General features: G+C 36.0%; 1 protein-coding gene and 1 non-coding gene across 2 annotated transcripts in view; one reads left to right on the top strand and one right to left on the bottom strand.

Moving 5' to 3' along the window:
• The window catches only part of ANKRD31 (ankyrin repeat domain 31), a 128,882-nt gene that overhangs the window by 91,719 nt on the left and 21,016 nt on the right, over positions 1–16,147 (bottom strand). The window contains exons 6-10 of the mRNA XM_025296392.3: positions 15,495–15,571; positions 13,457–13,500; positions 9,010–9,630; positions 6,156–6,424; positions 3,596–3,696 (exon numbers count right to left, since the gene is read on the bottom strand). Of these exons, the coding sequence (XP_025152177.3) occupies positions 3,596–3,696; positions 6,156–6,424; positions 9,010–9,630; positions 13,457–13,500; positions 15,495–15,571 (1,112 nt within the window). The remainder of the gene's footprint in view (positions 1–3,595; positions 3,697–6,155; positions 6,425–9,009; positions 9,631–13,456; positions 13,501–15,494; positions 15,572–16,147) is intronic.
• On the top strand, positions 12,623–12,767 carry LOC112577869. The gene has a single exon (XR_003102071.1). It is a non-coding gene; the product is annotated as a small nucleolar RNA SNORA31 (small nucleolar RNA).

The following is a 16,147-nucleotide window of genomic DNA, read 5'->3' as shown; positions in this document are numbered from 1 at the left end:
ATTGTTTCCCCATATCTGCCATGAATTGATGGGACCGGATACCATGATCTTACTTTTCTGAACGTTGAGTTTTATCCCGGCCTTTTCACTCTCCTGTTTCACTTTCATCAAGAGGCTCTTTAGTACCTCTTTACTTTCTGCCATAAGGGTGGTTTCATCTGCATATCTAAGGTTATTGATATTTCTCCTGGCAATCTTGATTCCAGCTTGAGCTTCTTCCAGCCCAGCATTTCTCATGATGTACTCTGCAAAGAAGTTAAATAAGCAGGGTGACAATATACAGCTTTGATGCACTCCTTTCCCAATTTTGAAAGAGTTTGTTGTTCCAGTTCTCACTACTGCCTCTTGACCTGCACACAGGTTTCTCAGGAGACAGGTAAGGTGGTCTGGTATTCCCATCTCTTTAAGAATTTTCCACAGTTTGATGGAATAATTTTTATACATATAGTTAACAAGTCCAATGATCTTCAAGGTGTAAATGCAGATTTCCATTGAGTGTCATCTTTCTACTGCCTGAAGAATGTCCTTTAAAATTTCCTATTAATACGGGTCTGCTGCTGATATGTCCTTTCAGCTTTTGTGTGTCTAAAACTATTTCACCTTCACTTCTGAAAGATATTATATTGGGTATGGAATTCTAGGTTCTAGTTATAGAATTCTAGGTATAGAATTTTTTTTAGTACTTTAAAACTGCTGCTTGCATTGTTTCCAACAAGAAATTTGAATCACTCTTATTACATGAAAAAAAAAATAGCTTTTTTTCCTTATCCACATATTTATAGTCTTCTGATTTCATAAATGACTGAATATTATTTAATTGGTTATATTGTAATTTGTTAACTATTCAATTTAGGTTGTTTCTAAGTCATTTTATTATAGTAAACAATGCCATGATGAACATCCTTATGAAATATATCTACATATTTGAGTAAACATAGCCATAGAATAAATCCCTGTAAGTAGAATTGCTGATTCAAAAGAATTGTGATTTAAAATTCTGAAGAATATAAGTAAACCACCCTGTAAAAAGACTGAACATACACCATTATCAAAAACATATTTTGTTACATTCCTGTCTCTGAGAATTCTCAAATGTTTACTGGCATTCTCTTAGGTGAAAATTACACCTCTTAATTTGCATTTTGTTAAATGTGAATGAGATGTTAATCTTTTCAAGTATTTATGTATTTTTTTCTGTGAATTCCTTGTTCATATCCCTTACCTATGTTCTTTATAGTTAACTGTTTTGTAAGAGGTTTTTGCATACAATTATAATTAACTCCTTGTCATTGTTACTAATATTTCTTCTGTGTTTGATGACTGATTTTCTTTAGGATATTTTTCCATACAATTTTTTTAAAATGAATGTAGTCAATTTTATCATTCTTTTCCCTCTTGGCTTCTGGGTTTGAGCTGTTCTACACAAAGGTTTCTCCAAGATTGCAAAAGATTCACTTGTCTTTTCTTCTAGGGCATTTGTTTTAAACATTTTGGCCAAACAGGAATTAAGTTTGGTATAAGGAATGATACAGGGATGATCCAGTTTTGTGTTTTTCACTACTTATTGCTTAGTTCTCTCTGCCACCAATTTTAGATGCCGTATTTATCACAGACCTGACCCCATATTCCCATTGTATCTGGCTTCTACATCTAAACACTTTATTCTGCTTCATTGACTTATCTGTTGATTCTTGTGCCAGTATCAAATTATTTTAATTTTTATTGCTTTTCTAATTGCTTTCATATTATGTAGAACTGGTTTGTTCCTCTCTATTCTCCCTTGGCTTTTATTTTTTTTTCAGAATTTTCTTGGCTAGTTTTTATATTTACTTTTCCAATTGAAATTTTATATTATTCTCAAGCTAGCCTCCAGACCTATAAAGCAAAAAAAAAAAAAAAAAAAACAATTAACAAATACATGAAATCTGTTTCTGATTGCACTGCCATGCATTTTCAGAATAATTTAGGGAGAAGTTTCTTATAATACTGGATCTTTATTGTCAAGAATACGGTTCTTCTTTCCATTTATTCATCTATTTTATATTCTTCAGCATAATTTTTACACTCTCTTCATGCAGGCATGGCACAATGGCAACCCACTCCAGTCCTCTTGCCTGGAAAATCCCTTGGACAGAGGAGCCTGGTGGGCTGCAGTCCATGGGGCACTGAGGGTCGGACATGACTGAGCAACTTCACTGTCACTTTTCACTTTCATATACTGGAGAAGGAAATGGCAACCCACTCCAGTGTGCTTGCCTGGAGAATCCCAGGGACGGGGGAGCCTGGTGGGCTGCCATCTATGCAGTCGCACAGAGTCGGACACCACTGAAGTGACTTAGCAGCAGCAGCATATAAGTAGGTATTTTCTCGCTTTTGTAACTATTGTAAATGGGATCTTCTTTATATTTTGAAAATGTGTAATATATATATGTGGAGAAGGCAATGGCACTCCACTCCAGTACTCTTGCCTGGAAAATCCCATGGATGGAGGAGCCTGGTAGGCTGCAGTCCATGGGGTCGCTAAGAGTTGGACATGACTGAGCAACTTCACTTTGACTTTTCACTTTCATGCACTGGAGAAGGAAATGGCCACCCACTCCAGTATTCTTGCCTAGAGAATCCCAGGGATGGAGGAGCCTGGTGGGCTGCCGTCTATGGGGGTGCACAGAGTTGGACACGACTGAAGCGACTTAGCAGCAATGTATATATGAAAGATATTTATTTGTCATCTTTTGTTTTATTACATTTTTTAAAGCATTTTAGCTGGAAATAATTTCAGATTTATAAAACAGTTGTAAAAATAAAACAAAGGATCCACCCATTGTTAACATTTTGCCACCACTTAAATCATTCTCTCTCTCTCTTTATATATACATGCACACAGACATATATACACACAGAAATAACAATTTGTATATACCATGCTCCTTTACTCAGTAATACTTAAGGATATATTCTCTAAAAACAAGGATACTACCTTACATAATGATCAAATTAAGAAAATTCAACACTGATAAAATATTAATCTTTAATCTACAATCCATATCTCAATTCTACCAACTGTCTCACTATCTGTTTTTTGTAACCAGTCTTTTTGCCACTGCTGCTAAGTCGCTTTCTAGGTTCCTATTATTTCTGACAGTTTTAAGTTCATTCTTTCAGGTTTTACATATAGGAACAAAGAAATAACATCTACAAACATAATACGTTTGCCTTCTTTCCTCTATTTATTCTTCTGGGTTTAATTTCCCAAAGCCTATGTTGGCTAGTTACACCACAAAGAGGTCAGACATCTGAATCCAAAAAGGATTCTGAAATTACTGTCTTAAAAGTACCAGTTTAGAAAATACATGACCCTATGAGGTAGAAGTTAAGGATACTGACTGAGCCACCAGGGAAGCTTATAAGGTAGAAGTTAAGGATCAAGTCCTAGTTATACTGCTGATGAGCTGCACAGTGCTGGGGAAAATCCTTTCTGAACTTCCTCATCAGTAAAATGAGAAAGTTGAGATATAATAATCTCTAAATCCTTTTTAGTACCAGAATTCTGTTTCTGTAAGTTACTTATTAAAGAAATAAAGAAAACAGGCCTCACCTGCAAGTTTTCTGTTTTTCTTGATCTGTTCTCCATTCTTGAGCCTGGATGAAGGAACAGTCTTCCCTTTACCTTCAATCTTTAAAGCAGGATTCTGCATTCTTGAAAATCAAACGTGTTTTTAAAATTACTATCATGTTGTCCACAAACATTCACAGAGAATCATACCAAATTTTTGACTAATATTTTTTAAAACTCAAAGGTATTTTACTAGGCTGTTGTCATGCATGATGGCAGTTTTATACATGAAGATTGCTCCTGACTAAGCTGCAGATAATTCAGTGACATATATGCCAGTTATTATGGTTTCTAGGCTTATCTTTTTGTCATCTATGGTATCTCTCCTTTAGGGAAAGTCAGTCACAAGTGTGAGTATTCTGAGTCTCTTGTCCTTCACTCCCCACCTAGGCATGCCACTATCTACTCTATTGCCAACTTCTAGGGAAAAAGAGGCAGGCTCTCTGCAAGAAAGAAAGGACTTGCCATGTAGTATGGCACTGATCAAAAACTGTAAAAAACTGAGATAAGAACAGACATATAGATCAATGAAACAGAAAAGAGAATTCCAAAATAAACCTACTCATATATGGTCAATTAATCTATGACAAAGGAGCCAAGAATATACCGTGGGGAAAGGATAGTCTCTTCAATAAATGGTGTTACGAAAACTGGACAGACAACGATCTTAGACCACATACAAAAATCAACTCTAAATGGAGTAAAGACTTAAACACAAGACATGAAACCATAAAACTCCTAGGAAGAAATGTAAGTAAGCACCTTGACATCAGTCATGGAAATGATTTTTTGTATTTCACACCAAAAGCAAAAATAAACATGTGAAACTACATCAAAGTTTCCGTATAGACAATGAAACTATCAACAAAATAAAAAAAAAAAAAAAACTACCAAAGGGAGAAAATATTTGCAAATCATATATCTGAAAAGGAGTTAATATCCAAAACATATAAAGAACTCATACAACTCAACAACAAAACAGAAAATGAATCCGATTAAAAAATGTGAGAGGAGCTAAAGAGACATTTCCAAAGAAAGCATCCAAATGGCCCACCATCCAAATGGTACATGAAAAGCTGCTCAGCATCACTAGTCATCAGGGAAATGTAGATTAAAACCACAATAAGATATCACCCCATACCAGTCAGAATGGTCATTATCAAACAGTCTACAAATAATAAATGCTGGAGAGGGTGCAGAGAAAAGGGAGCCTTCATGCACTGTTGCTGGGAATGTAAATTAGTGTAACCGCTATAGAAAACAGTATGGCGATTCCTCAAAAAATTAAAAATAGGACTACCATATGATCCAGCAATTCCACTACTGGGTATCTATTCAAAGGAAACAAAATCACTATCTCAAAATAATATCTGCAGTCCCATTTTCACTACAGCTTTATTTATACCAGTCAAGACATGGAAGTAACCTAAGTATCCATCGATGGATGAATGGATAAAGAAAATGTCACACACACACACACAATGGAAAAGTATTTAACCACAGAAAAGAAGAAAATCCTGCCATCTGTGACAACACAAATGGGCCTTGAGGGCATTACGCTAAAAGAAGTAAGCCAGACAGAGAAAGACAAACAATGTATGACCTCACTTACATGTGGAATCTAAAAAGACAAACAAACTAGTAGATACAGAGAACAGACTGGCTCTGTAGGTTAGAGACAGGGTGGGTAAGTGAAACGAGTAAAGGTGGTCAAAAGGTAATAATGTATAGCATGGTGGCTATAGTGAATAATACCACATTACATGTTTGAAAAGTTGCTAAGAGAGTAAACCTTAGAAGTTCTCAACCCCCCAAAAAAAAGAATTTGTAACTATGTATGGTGATGGATTTTAAACAAAGAAAGAAAATTAGCATTAAGCTAAAATGCAATTTCCCATTACTTTATCCTAAAAAAAGAAAGTAAAGGTGTTTTCTGGGGTTTTTTTAATTGAAAAATAAATGTAACAACACTGAAAAATAAAGTTCTTTACTTAAACATAACTGTGAAAAAGCAGAGACATTACTTTGCCAACAAAGGTCCGTCTAGTCAAAGCTATGGTTTTTCCAGTAGTCATGTATGGATGTGAGAGTTGGACTATAAAGAAAGCTGAGCACCTAAGAATTGATGCTTTTAAACTGTGGTGTTGGAGAAGACTCTTGAGAGTCTCTTGAACTGCAAGGAGATCCAACCAGTCCATCCTACAGGAGATCAGTCCTGGGTGTTCATTGGAAGGACTGATGTTGAAGCTGAAACTCCAATTCTTTGGCCACCTGATATGAAGAGCTGACTCACTGGAAAAGACCCTGATGCTGGGAAAGACTGAAGGCAAGAGAAGAAGGGGACGACAGAGGATGAGATGGTTGGACGGCATCACCGACTCAATGGACATGAATTTGAGTAAACTCTGGGAGTTGGTGATGGACAGGGAGGCCTGGCATGCTGCAGTCCATGGGGTCACAAAGAGTCGGATATGACTGAGCAACTGAACTGAACTGAATTGTAAACTTACTCTAATGTCCCAAGCATAAGTCTATAGCATACCTGAAATTCTCAGTTGAAGAGCTATTATTTGTTTGATCCTCACAGCCAAGTATTTTGGGTAAAATTTCCTCTGGCATCTTATACATGTCATCTGTGGGCTTTACCTCTCTGACTACTTTTAGTCTGGACGATCTTCTTAACACATGTGGAGGGTCCTGGTCAGAGTTATTTTCCAGATATGAGTTTCTCTTATTATTTATTGGATCACAAGAGGTGACATTTTGATGAACCAAAATTTGCAATTCAAATGGATTTGGGTCTTCTAGACTCTGTAATAAGATGTAAATACATATACAAATGATTACAACAATTCAAAAAAATAAAATAAAATTAGAAGAAATTAAGTTTTATCTTGTCCTTTGATTACACAAAAATGCCTCATAAGATGAAAACATAAAAATCCATGACATATGTGAACAGAATGAAAATTTCGTATTAATATAATATATGACAATATGGATTTAAAAGCTTAATACAAAAATATATTACTTGTATTACATAAGTAATATTCATCCTTAAAACTCAAAGGTAGGGAACTCCCTGGCAGTCCAGTAGTTAAAACTACCTTCAGGGGGTGTGTGTTTGATCCCTGGTCGGGGAGCTAAGATTTCACATGTCTCAAGGTCAAAAAAAAACAAAACATAAAACAGAAACAATATTGTAGCAAATTCAATAAAGACTTTTAAAAAATGATCCACATCAAAAAAACAAAAATCTCCAAAAAAAAAAACTCAAGATCAAACCTAAGGTCACTCTGGGTGCTTTCATTTTATAGGAAATGAGTAGTACAAAATGATGACTGGCACATAAAAACAGCAGAAATATCATGCCACGCCAGATCAATGTTCTATTCAGTCTAGAATTTTGCTATTTGACAGCAACAGTAAGTGGTATTTGTGGAACAAGACAGTATTAGTATATAACTTCCATTACACTGATTTAAAAAGGTTAGCCAGTATTTCATGAATGGCTCTAATGTCCCCTTAATAATCCATTATGGATTTAACTTTCACGGGGATACATGTTTTCACACATATCATGTAAACCTTTCTTGAGCTTATTTATATATCCAGCATCTGAAGCTTCACAAGGTAACAAATTTCATATTTTCATTACAGCTAAGTAAAAGAGTATTTAATTTGATCTGTTCTAAATCAATCTCCTTTCTACTTTTATGCAGACTTTTTTTTAAGCCTGCCTAAGTCAAAGCTTACTCTGTCAATATCAGTCATAATTTCCTACACTTTACTAATACCACCTCTTTTTAGATGAGAATATTGGAATGTTTAATTTAATCCTCATGTCCTATCCCCATGATTAGTTTCTCTTTTTCTGAATTTTTAAAAATATCATTAAAAAATATCTATATTGAAATTTTTTGATCAGAATTGCATGCAGTATTATTCTAGGTATGTATGTTATGTGAATAACATGAGCTTAGTATCATGTTTGGAGAAGGCAATGGCACCCCACTCCAGTACTTTTGCCTAGAAAATCCCATGGACGGAGGAGCCTAGTAGGCTGCAGTCCATGGGGTCGCTAGAGTAGGACACAACTGAGCGACGTCACTTTCACTTTTCACTTTCATGCATTGGAGAAGGAAATGGCAACCCACTCCAGTGTTCTTGCCTGGAGAATCCCAGGGACGGGGGAGCCTGGTGGGCTGCAGTCTATGGGGTCGCACAGAGTCGGACACGACTGAAGCGACTTAGCAGCAGCAGCAGCAGTATCATGTTATTTAAACCTTTCAAGAAATGTTCAGAAGAGCATTTTGGTAAGACCCAGAAGGAAAAAAGAAAAAAATCCAAATGACCTAGTGAATTGGTTAAATAAATTATATGTATTATTTTATACACACAATATATATATGCCCACACAGTGGAATACCACTCAACAAATAATAAGACTTAAGTAGTGCTATCTGGAGAAGGAAATGGCAACCCACTCCAGTATTCTTGCTTGGAAAACCCCTTGGACAGAGGAGCCTGGCGGGCTACAGTCCATGGGGTCACAAAGAGTCAGACACGACTTAGTGACTAAACAACAACAAGTAGTGCTACATTCATGGACATAGAAAGATAACCAAGATATATCATTAAAATTTAAAAATAAGTTACAAAGCACTATGTATAACAGAATCCCATTTATATAAAATAAACTTAGAGAGACTGTACATAGAAAAAATGGAGACATACAGTAAATGGTTAACAATTATCTCTGGTAAGTGGAATTGTCGGAGACTTCCTCTTACTGTAATGTTTGATTTTTTTATATATATAATGAGGATGTATTACTATTATAATCAAGAAAAAATTGCCAACACGAAGAGTTGGTAAGTTGGTTAAGTGATAGGCACTGGAGGGTCTCCCAGCACAAAAGTCCAGGTACTCTAAACCAAACTGTGTCACCAGACAGTATCCTCAGCCACGAAAAGCAAAGCCGTACTGAGGCCAGGCAGACCAACTACATTTCCCTCTCCTGGAAGACCAACTGCATTTATGTCCAACTAGAAATTAACATGGGGTATCTTACCTCTACTTTGCACTCAGGTAGACACAGTGATTTTCTGAGCTAACAGGGAAAAAGTCTGAGAAAGAATTTTTTCTTTCAACTATATAAGCAATGTGATAAAGATATATCTTCTCAGGTTTTCAGAGGATAAACTTGACTATTTTAACTTTCAACTCCTTGAAAACTCTACCCTGGGAACTTTTCAAAAGATCACTATAAGCTTCAAAGTCAAAAAGTTGTTGTTTAGGTAGAAGGTTTGAATTTAAAATAAAGTGTATGGGCAATGAAGACTCGTTAAACATCACTATAAAAGGTAAAATTGTCGGTTCATACTTACACTTACTTGCTGCACTGGAAGATGCTTGTCCTGCTGCTCAGCTAACTTGGAATCTTGTTCAAATGGTGGAGTAGAACAAAGAGTCTCAAAATTCACCTCTGCTATCTGTGTACAGTCTTCATCAGTCTGAGACATACCGGGCTCCACTCCTGAACATTCATTTCCAGCACCAAGACTGATGCCTCCCTCTTTCCTGTGACAGATGGGTTCCACCTTGGCATCTGACAACGTGTTTAAGGCTGTTGATACCTCAACTGGCAATGCATCATCCTTTGGGTCTTCTAGAAAATCTCTGTGACATGTCAAAGGTATTGATATGGAGCTCGAAGAGTTGCTCAATGGGTTCACCAGCTCTCTAGGTTCAACATCATTCATTATTCTAAACAGTCTTTCCTCCTGGCTGATTTCTGGTGATGTGAGTATCCTTTCTAAGGCAGATACAAAAGTTTCAAGAGAGCTTTCTTCATCTTTGTTTTCTTCCGAAGTCATGGTCAATGCGCCTTCCTCACTAGGCTCCTTCTCTGGCTCTAATAATGACTTCTCCTTTACAGCAAATGTATCAGATTCTTTAATAGAAGTATTTGAGAGAAGGCTTATTTCAGCAGAGTCTCTGTTTCTACTAAGTTCCTATATATTCCAAATAGAAGTTATATTATTAGTACATATACCAAAAAGTGTTTAAAATGAAAATGTTATAGTTTTCTAGTTCACCATGTTGCTAAGTTCCACTAAAAAGCTTTATCAACTTTCCTCCTTTCCATAAATATAAATATTCTTTATTACTTCCTCCAAATAGGAAAAGGATTACGTCAAGGCTGTATATTATCATCCTGCTTATTTAACTTATATGCAGAGAACATCATGAGAAACGCTGGGCTGGAAGAAGCACAAGCTGGAATCAAGATTGTCGGGAGAAATATCAATCACCTCAGATATGCAGATGACACCACACTTATGGCAGAAAGTGAAGAGGAACTAAAAAGCCTCTTGATGAAAGTGAAAGAGGAGAGTGAAACAGTTGGCTTAAAGCTCAACATTCAGAAAACTAAGATCATGGCATCTGATCCCATCACTTCATGGGAAATAGATGGGGAAACAGTGAAAACAGTGTAAGACTTAATTTTTTTGTGCTCCAAAATCACTGCAGATGGTGACTGCAGCCATGAAATTAAAAGACGCTTACTCCTTAGAAGGAAAGTTATGACCAACCTATATAGTATATTGAAAAGCAGAGATATTACTTTGCCAACAAAGTTCCATCTAGACAAGGCTACGGTTTTTCCAGTGGTCATGTATGGATGTGAGAATTGGACTGCGAAGAAAGTTGAGTGCCGAAGAATTGATGCTTTTGAACTGTGGTGTTGGAGAAGACTCTTGAGAGTCCCTTGGACTGCAAGGAGATCCAACCAGTCCATTCTAAAGGAGATCAGTCCTGGGTGTCCATTAGAAGGACTGATGCTGAAGCTGAAACTCCAATACTTTGGCCACCTCATGCGAAGAGTTGACTCATTGGAAAAGACCCTGATGCTGGGGGGAATTGGGGGCAGGAGGAGAAGGGGACGACAGAGGATGAGATGGCTGGATGGCATCACTGACTCGATGAACTTGAGTTTGAGTGAACTCCAGGAGTTGGTGATGGACAGGGAGGCCTGGCATGCTGCTATTCATGGGGTTGCAAAGAGTCAGACACGACTGAGTGACTGAACTGAACTGAACTGATACCAAATTACTAATGACAGTGAACCCATGGTTAAACATTTAATAGTGAATCAAGGGTAAAACTGGCTGGACCATAATTACAGATGACAAATTATCTATTCATTTAAGTTTAAATTATCTGGGCTACGGGAAGAGGCAGAGATAACATAACATGGATAGTTAAATTAACAGATAACCTAAAAACTTCACTGCACTTAATGGTTGAAAAATTCTCCCTTGCTAAAAATCCCTATTAAATTTTATTAAAACTATTAACCAGGAACAAAATTGGTGTAGTTTCACCTTCTTTTTGTTCCCCACCTCTGTATGAATATGTAAATGTGAAGTAAAAAGGCCAAAGGACAGGAGGTCATTGGGGAGAAAAGGAGAAATGAAGACACAGATCTATGAAAATATTATCAGCTCTGCTATAAATCAATGGTTCTGACCTGTGGTTATTTTAAACAAAAAGCACAAAACTACAAAACTATTTTGAGAACAGATTTGTTCTCAAAATATTTCCAGTGATCAAAATATTATTAGACTTCTTCTTTGAAAGTGCTTTTAAAATCATTTATAAGCCATTCAAGAATATCAGTTTCAATAGCTTAAAGGCACTAAGCTATTTTTCAACATGTCAGATTGTTAATTTGCATAGCCTTAAATAACAGAATGGGTTTCAGTGACTTTTGCCTGTTTCTAAAAATCAAGTCCCCCTTCACTGACACACCACTGCACTGTAATTTGTAAGCCCTCTAATACTCTGATTTGAATAAGAGAAGTGAAGAACATTTTATTCTCCCTCTCCTCCTTTTCCACCTGCTACCATTTATATTCTCTGTACATAGCATGCAGAGCTTAAGAAGATATATTTACTTGTTAGCAACGCAACCTGTAAGTTGCTCTGAAAGATAAAAGAAATTTAGAAGAAACTGAAGAACTGGACCCTACCCGTTCTTTAAACATGTTCAAGCTTTCCTTCCTATCTGAAATCCTTATATCTACTAAACTCAAGGTCCTAAATCAAATAAAACTTACATATATATTGAATTGAACTCTGCCCTAAAGGAACTTAACTCCTAAATTAAAATTGAAGGCATTAACTAACACATGACATTAAATAAACTATAGACAACATCAAAAACACTGCACTAACTCAAATTAATAGCGTAAACCATAGCCCTAGTGTTACAAGAATAAGTTTTCTGGAGCAGAAAAAGAGGAGGCAGTAAAGAGTTTTCAAGATAGCCTAAAATTGGTTAAATAGGTTTCTTTACCTCAAGACTTTTCAGAACATGCGTTATCAATCTCTGAGGAGACTCTGGCATACAGTGCTCTCTAAACTTCTTTGCTCCAAAAATCCTTTCTCTCAAATATATTAATGTCATAGGAGGCAAGTGATAGGTAAATACTGACAGAGTAAATAATGAACGCTAGATAGAGAGGGAGCAGTTACTTTGGTCAAGATCACTAAAGTCATCTGAGACAGATCCAACGAGATGGTACTTAAGCCAGAAATTAATGATTTGTGAAGGAATAAAAGAAGAGAAAAACACACATTTCTTAAGCACCAACTAGTACCAAACACCATGAGCTATCATTGCTCACAGCCCTCATTGTAAGTCTATGAAGTGAGTATCATTTTCCATATATCACACATGTAAATGACATACTTCCCTTAGAATGCAACCTATGTAATTCCAAATGTTATGCTTTCTCTTGCTTTCTGGCTCCTGACTTGAACAAAGGCATAGAGGTGGGACTGCTAAGGTATACCTGAGATGAAGTAAGGCACAGCTATGACAGGGTTGGCCTGGGGAGGTCCTTTGCTGTTGGAGTCTGTTATGGACGGAGCCAGTCTTATCGTCCTCTGATTTCCCATAGCACCAAGCAGAAAGCAAAGCCAAAACAAGCACTCAGTACATGTTTATCAAGTAGCAACTGGAAGATGAGAAAGCACTATCCAATAGGAAATATCAAAAGAAAGAGGGTAATAGATGTAAGAAAAGTGTCCTCATGCTTTCTGTCTGTCTTTGGCAGCCCAGATTGAATGGGGGAATACAGGGGGAAAAAATATTTCCAATTCACAAAAAATCTTGTGAACAGTAAAAGCCTGCTTTATTCCAAAGAAGGATTTATAAGAGTTTATAAGGAAAGCATTGGAAAATTAGTCCCCTTTAAAAAAAAACACTGAAATGGGTTTATAGACACATTCTTTTCCGGGTAATAAACAAGGCAACAGAATGCATTTTTGCTATATTACCTCAGCAATTAATCTGATATTATATTCTCCTCCTCTAGATAATGAATAAAAGACTGACAATGCCAGAAAAGAAGTACAGATCAATAAAATTCTATTTCATTAGAGACCAGAATAAATACTGAAATGGGTTTCCACTACAGATGTAAGAAAAGTGTCCTCATGCTTTCTGTCTGAGGCAGCCCAGATTGAATAGGGGAATGTAGGGGATAAAAACTTTTGCAATTCACAAATTACCTTGTGAACAGTAAAAGCCTGCTTTATTCCAAAGAAGGATTTATATGAGTTTTCATGAAAAATATTGGAAAATGATTCCCCTTAAAAAACAACAACAACAACAACAACACTGAAATGGGCTGTTACACAATTCTATTGAAATGGTCTAGTCACATTTCTGCTTAGGGGAAAACTTAAATGGGCTTGATACTTATTAATATAATTTTAAAAAATCTAAACCCAAGATCTGAATAGCTAATTTCCATTATACAGACAAACCTTTTCTGGGTGTGTTAACACTTCAAGATTTTCAGCCTCAGGTCCTAGAAGATAACATTATATGTTTTCATTCCAGTTTTATTAAAACAATAAAACATATTGTCTCACTCAGCATTTCTTAATCACATAACTTGAAATGATTTCCTCAGACATGCATGAGATATATCAAATATTTTATACATGTTATACAAATTTATTAAAAGTATCATGTTAGCAATAAAGTTGTGAAATTCTTCCATTCCTTAAGAAATATTTCACATGAAGCAAGGTAAAATGATAATTATTTGGGATTAGTCGAATTAAAAACCAATCCCTCTGGCTTCCCTGGTGGCTCAGTGATAAAGACTCTGCCTGCCCATACAGGAGATATGGGTTTGATCCCTGGTTCGGGAAGAGCCCATGGGCAGTGGAGCAACTAAGCCCCTGTGCACAACTACTGAGCCCGTATGCCACAGCTACTGAAGCCTGCAAGCCCTAGAGACCACGTTCCTCAATAAAAGAGAAGCCACTGCAATGAGAAGCCCAAGTACCACAACAGATAGCCCCCAAGCAACCACAAAAAGCCCACGTACAGCACCAAAGACCTAGGGCAGCCAGAAACAGAAATAAATAAAATTATTAAAAACAACAAAAAAACAAAAACCTCTCTACTCTGGCTGAGTCCTTCTAAGTATCTGCAGCTACATGAGGAAAAATCATATCTGCTTTCTCAGTGTCATCATCTTCTCCATTATATGTAATAGAATTTAAATGAATGAATGTGGTTGAGTTAAGCATAAAAGGAACATTCATGTAAGGGCCAAAAGGAATCAGGAAATGTCCTAAATGTACATGTATTCACATGTATACCTGTGGCGGATTCATTTTGATATTTGGCAAAACTAATACAATTATGTAAAGTTTAAAAATAAAATAAAATTTAAAAAAATAAAAAAAAATTTTTTTTAATTAAAAAAAAAATAAAAGTTGATGTATGGCAAAACCAATACAATATTTTAAAGTAAAAAAAATAATAATAATAAAAAAAGGAAAAAAAAATCTTTACTTCTTAAAGTCAAAATTTTTTACACATTTTGCTACAGTTTATATATATATAGAGAGAGAGAGAGAGAAAGACTACATTGCTAACATTTTTTGAGTACATGAACTCATGGTTTTTTTCACAAACTTATTTCCATAAACCAAAAGCATTGTTCGTTTTTTTCCTCAGCTAATTTGCCACAGGTTGGACAGTGGGAGCACAACTGATCTAGCTCTTTATCCTTTTAGCATTGCCCCCAGACACCCTTGAAAACATTTTTGTTTTCCACCAATGGTAAGATGGTTCAGATCCATCCTACCTTCAAGCTCCAGATCAGCTATCCTTTTAGGATCCCTGGTTTACTTGGCATTTGTACACCCATAGCATCCATATGCCTGGCACTCAGCAGGCTCAATACATATTTGTTAAAATAATGAATAAATAATATTACAGACCAAACTCCAGGCACAAGGAATACCTAGTTGAGAGTTGGTGCTGGGCATAAGTGGTAATTCTATTGTTCTAGTGGCAACATAACAGGAGAGGGCAGAACTTTTAAAACTTAACTTTTCAATTTCAACTATCATGTCCTTGTACCTTTTCTTATAATACAAGGTTTTAATGACCACTAAGAATATTTTCTACACTGTCATACAACATACTTAGGAGACACTTCAAAGAGAAAGACAGCCATCCTCTAATACAGCTAAAATCAAGCAAATGGCCTGCTATGAACAGAGAAAACAAACACTGTTTTTAAACTTGAGCCCCTGAGTTGCAAGTAAAAGAGCAGACATATGGAGGAGCAAGTATTGACTGCACCTGAGCTGCTTCTCATATGAGCAGCTTCAAGCAGCACGATCCAAGGTCAACAGCAACACTGATTTCATATGTAAACGTGTATGGCAGCAATTACAATAGACCAGCCTAGTTGTAAAAAAAATCCATACCTAACTAAGGCTTCTATTTTTAGGCAAAGACAAATTCATTTTATATGACTCTACCATAAAAGCATACCTAGACTACTTCGGTGGTTCAGTGAAAGTTCAGCCTGGGGAAATGATACTGTGAACACTGGATGACTTTTTCTAAACCTCAGGAAAAAAAAAAAAAAGTCAATCAATTAATAAATAAATACAAAATTTTAAGTAGAAAAAAAACTACTATTTCTCATTCAGATAAATTTAAATTTCTTTTTAATTTAAAGGAATTTCAAATAGGCTTTGTCTTTGCTCCATCATTCTAGTTACCTTTACAATTACTACCAATTTATTAACATGTAAATTTCAAATGGCTTCAAAACTGGAGAGAGCCAGAATATTAAGGAATGAACTTCAGGAGTGTAAACAAGCTAAAGTACACTTAGATCTGAAAGTAACTTTGGAGATGATTGTCTACCAAATACAGGGGTGGGGTGAGAGAGAAAAATTTGCCCTAATTCATGTAGCATGGCTATTTAAATCCTCAAATACACTTAAAGTTTGTCATTATAGTTTAAGATGTAAGTGAAAGTCAGTAATGAGAAAATTCTCAGACAGTATTCACCTTAGTAGTATTTCACAGCAAGGGAAAAAGGGTAGGAAATGCTAAAGGGAAGAGATTACAAGCAAAATAAAGGTCATGCTTAATCTACAATTTTGATCACCTACCCTGGGATAATTAAAAGCTGA

The sequence above is a fragment of the Bubalus bubalis genome, chromosome 11 (assembly GCF_019923935.1).
Source record: "Bubalus bubalis isolate 160015118507 breed Murrah chromosome 11, NDDB_SH_1, whole genome shotgun sequence".
In the NCBI taxonomy this organism is placed as follows: domain Eukaryota; kingdom Metazoa; phylum Chordata; class Mammalia; order Artiodactyla; family Bovidae; genus Bubalus; species Bubalus bubalis.
This window is presented reverse-complemented; position numbering and strand designations above follow the sequence as displayed.